Source organism: Otolemur garnettii, unplaced genomic scaffold (genome assembly GCF_000181295.1).
Source record: "Otolemur garnettii isolate 467f Iridium unplaced genomic scaffold, OtoGar3 scaffold00166, whole genome shotgun sequence".
NCBI lineage: Eukaryota > Metazoa > Chordata > Mammalia > Primates > Galagidae > Otolemur > Otolemur garnettii.
In genome coordinates, this window is record NW_003852561.1 from 3572086 (window position 1) to 3576002 (window position 3917).

The window sequence follows — 3917 nt, forward strand, 5'->3', positions numbered from 1 at the left end:
TGCTCTAACCACTGAACTACAAGCACTGAGGCCTGTCTTATTTTTCTAATTTGCTGTGCTACAGCCACACTGGTCTCCTTGCTTCTTTTCTTTTTTGTAGAGACAGTCTCACTTTATTGCCCTCGGTACAGTGCCATGGCATCACACAGCTCAAGGCAACCTCAAACTCCTTGACTTAAGTGATTCTCTTGCCTCAGCCTCCCAAGTAGCTAGGACTACAGGCGCCTGCCAGGTGCCTGCCACAACACACAGCTATTTTTTCTTGCAGTTGTCATTGTTGTTCAGCTGGCCAGGGAAAGGTTGGAACCCGCCACCCTCAGTGTATGTGGCTGTGAGCCATTCAACAAATATTTTTGAGGGAACATTTAATATGAATTAGATACTCTTTCAGGCTTTGGGGGCTATGTCAGTGAATGAAAGAGCCAAATATCCCTGCCCTTTTGGAGCTTGCATTTTACTGGAGAGAGTGAATAAGATCCACATGCAAGATTGTAGCACCTGATTGCTGTGGGAAAACACAGAACAAGGAAGGCCAAGGATAGCCAAGGAAGACCTCTCTGGTGCCTTCGTTGACTGCTACATTGATTTTAGTGGGGCCTTAACTGCTCCACTATAGTGCTTCCCTGTATGGGCAATGGCTCTTTCTCTCAGATTGTGTGCACATACACACATGTATGTGACTGTGTACACATACATACATGTATAGGCATGGATGCATGTGTGTGCACATGTGTGCATATGCATGTCCACCCCATTCACATCTTCATTAAGGAGGAGACAGGAAGAAAGACCCCCACATGCAGGGGTGCAGGGATTCCCTATACAAGCCTGCCCTGCAGAGAGGGCCTGGAATGGGACCTGAAACACAACCTGGACATTACTAGACTAGCCATGAGTGCCAGATATGTGTGCCCTGGCTGAAGTCTTTATTCCAGAGGAAAGAGAATCTTTTTATCATTGGTCCTTCCAGAGTGGGCACTTTTTACAATTCATTAGCCTAAAGGCAACTCTCTTTCTTAATTTGCATCCAGGTGCCCTGTGTGCTAGAATGTGGTTAGGGAAGGAGGAGACCACTCACAGACATAAAAATCACTCCTTGGGGAAAAAAATCAATGTACTAGGTATACCTGGCAGGGTGATTGATGTGGGTCTACAGGGAGATGGGATGGAAGCCAGCTCTGAAACAGCGGGGGCCACTTGGGCATCCTCCATTGAGGGCATATGGAACTTGGCACTAGAGTGAAATCTTCAGACTCTTCCTTTAAGTTAAAGGGGCATATAAAAATTGTTACTAGCATGGGTGACAAAAGCATTACCTATGGGAAAAGCAGCCAATCTCTGCTAATGAATAAGTGTAATTGATCAAAACAGATGACTGGGTGGGCCTTCCAAATGTGCTTTTAGCAAAGTGGACAGTTTTTCATTCAAATGCAAACTCACCCAGATAAAATCTAATAATGGAGATTCTGGAACAATCCCAGCATCAGTAATTTCTTTTTTTTTTTTTTTCTCCTTCACTGAACAGGGAGGTTTCTTAAATTCCTGGTTGCAGCCTGACCCAACCAGACTCCAATGTTGTGTTTTCCAGGTGGCTGAGGAGACCTTGACACTTTCCATATGCAGCAAAGGGGAAGGCACATGCCACCCCACAATCCCTATCTGACCTTTCCTCCTTCGCCTCATTCCCACTCCCTGACCTATGAAGAAGTGGGTGGACATTCAGTTCAATGCAGTCATCCATTTACTCAGCAGATCTTTATTGAGCACTACTACTTGCAAGGCACCATTTAGGCCACTACAAGGGGATTCATCCTTCAAAGATGACAAAGATTGGGCCCTGTTCTCAGACAGGAGGGCAGATGTGAGGGGAAACAACAGATAACAGACGGGCATAGAGAAGGTCTCAGCTCAGCCCAGTACTTAATTTTTCTGAGCTTCAGTTTCCTTCTTTGTCAAATGAAGACACTGGACTGGACATGATCTTTGGGCATCCCGCCAGCTCCAAAACTATATGATTCTAAGCCTGCTCCTTCCCCACAGGCTCCCAGGTCCCTAGGAAGCTGACAGCCTGAGTACAGCCTTCTAGGAAGGGAAAGAATCAGCAAAGGGAGTAATGGCCAGGATTAAGTACCTTCCTTAGAGTGAGAGGCTATTTCAATTTGGCTCCAGCACGCACCCAGAAGATAAGTTCAGAAAATAAAGCAGAAGATTTAAACTAACACACCAAGGAATCTGGGGGATCACTGGAGTTTGTGAGAAGGATATTATCAGGGTGGTGCAAAGGAATTTGGAGGGCCTGTGGAAGGTGGGCTGGTAGGCAGGGTGATGAGTGATGTTGCATTAGAGCAGAAAGACTGAAAGGTTCCTTCCTGGCCAGGTCTGTCAAAACCATTCTATCACTCCCTGTCATTGCCATAATGCTTATTTTCATAAATTCACCAAAGTCCCAGATCACTGTGCACTATCTTTTTTTTTTAAGTTCCACAAGTGGCTCTGGGTAAACAGGTACAATTCGACCCCGTTCTTCCTAGGTGTCTGAGGTCGATAGAATACTAAGGTCTGCCAGACAGGGATGCCAGCAGTTCTGGGATGCGCGGCGTGAACATCTAAACAGGGAGCACCTACCTGCAGAGAAGCTGTCCTCGTGATCGGAGCTGTTGTGACTACAGTCGCTGCCCCTCTCCGGTGAGCTGTGGCTGGGCGAGTTCCTCCCCGGCACCCGCAGGAACCTCTTGCGCCGCCACGGGGGGAGGTGTTCGCGGGCTCCGCGCCTGGGGGGCTCATCCGCAGCTAGGGTTGAGCCCCCACCATCCTTAGCCTCCGGCTCCAGCTGATCCGGGTCGGGGCTCCGGCGGTGCTGCCTCCGACCTCCGGGGATTAGGTGCATCCAGCGATGTGGGCTGCACGCCCGCAACGGCTTCTCCGCCTCATCGCTGGTCCCGAACCGGCAGGGGGGCACTAGCAGGTGGCCCAGTACGAATTTCTCGTTCAAATCCACCATCTCAAAGTCGTGGTCACTGCTGTCGCCCCCATCGTCCGCGCCCGAGGCATCTGGCTCGCCCTCCTCCGAGCCCCGCCCCGCGCGGGTGGCCGAGGACAGATCCTCTGCTGGAGCATTGGGAACAGTGCCATCGTGGCCGGGGGGCGCGCTGTCCTCCCGGGGCCTGAAGAGGAGGCGAGGCTGCAGCAGCTGCTGGTGGATGGCTGCGGTCAAGCTGCGCACCGCGCCCCCTCCTGCCGCCACCCCGGGCCAGTTGGGAACGTCCAGGCACACGTAGCAGGGAGACTCGGCCTTCGCCACCACCTCCGGGTCGGTGCGCGAGGGGCCCGGGAGGTCACCGCCGCAGTCTTCTGCTGCCTCCTCCTCACGCGGTGGCGGTGGTGGCGCCGGTGGCGCTTGCTCCGGCCCGGCTGTCGCTGGGTCCTCCGCCGAGGCGCCCCCGCTGCAGCCGTCTCTGCCTTCGGCGGGTCCGCAACCGCGATTCAGCTTCTCCCCGGCCAGGGCAGCCTGCAGGTAGACGACTTTGAACTTCTCTTCGGCCAACACCTGTTGCAGTCGCTTCAGGTTGAGTTTGCAGCGCTCCAGCTCCTGCTCCATGTCCTGCACCGAGTCCAGCCTCATGACGGGCGCCTCCTCCCCGGGGAACTCGGCCTGCCAGTGGCGCTCAAACTCCTGCGGGTCCCACATGCCGCGCGCCCCGTCGGGCCTCCCGGGCCCGGTTTCTCCGCGCGGCGGCCGGCTGGGATCGCGCCCTCTCAGGGAAGCCCGCGCTGGCGCAGTCGCCTGCCCTTCACTTCAGCCCCACAAAGAAAGAGAAAAAATAAAGTTTTTCCCCTTCCGCCCTCGAGCCTTTTTTTTCTTCTTCTGGGTTTCGCCTTCCTGACGTCAGCAGCTAGCCGCGGCGGAGGCGGGCGCC

The 3917-nt window shown here is 53.5% G+C and overlaps 1 protein-coding gene across 1 annotated transcript in view; it reads right to left on the reverse strand.

Moving 5' to 3' along the window:
- ABR (active BCR-related) overlaps window positions 1-3801 on the reverse strand; it is a 196007-nt gene extending 192206 nt beyond the window's left edge. Inside the window, exon 1 of the mRNA XM_023519258.1 lies at window positions 2626-3801. Within this exon, the coding sequence (XP_023375026.1) occupies window positions 2626-3688 (1063 nt within the window). The 5' untranslated portion in view covers window positions 3689-3801. The remainder of the gene's footprint in view (window positions 1-2625) is intronic.
- Window positions 3802-3917: the final 116 nt, after the last annotated feature.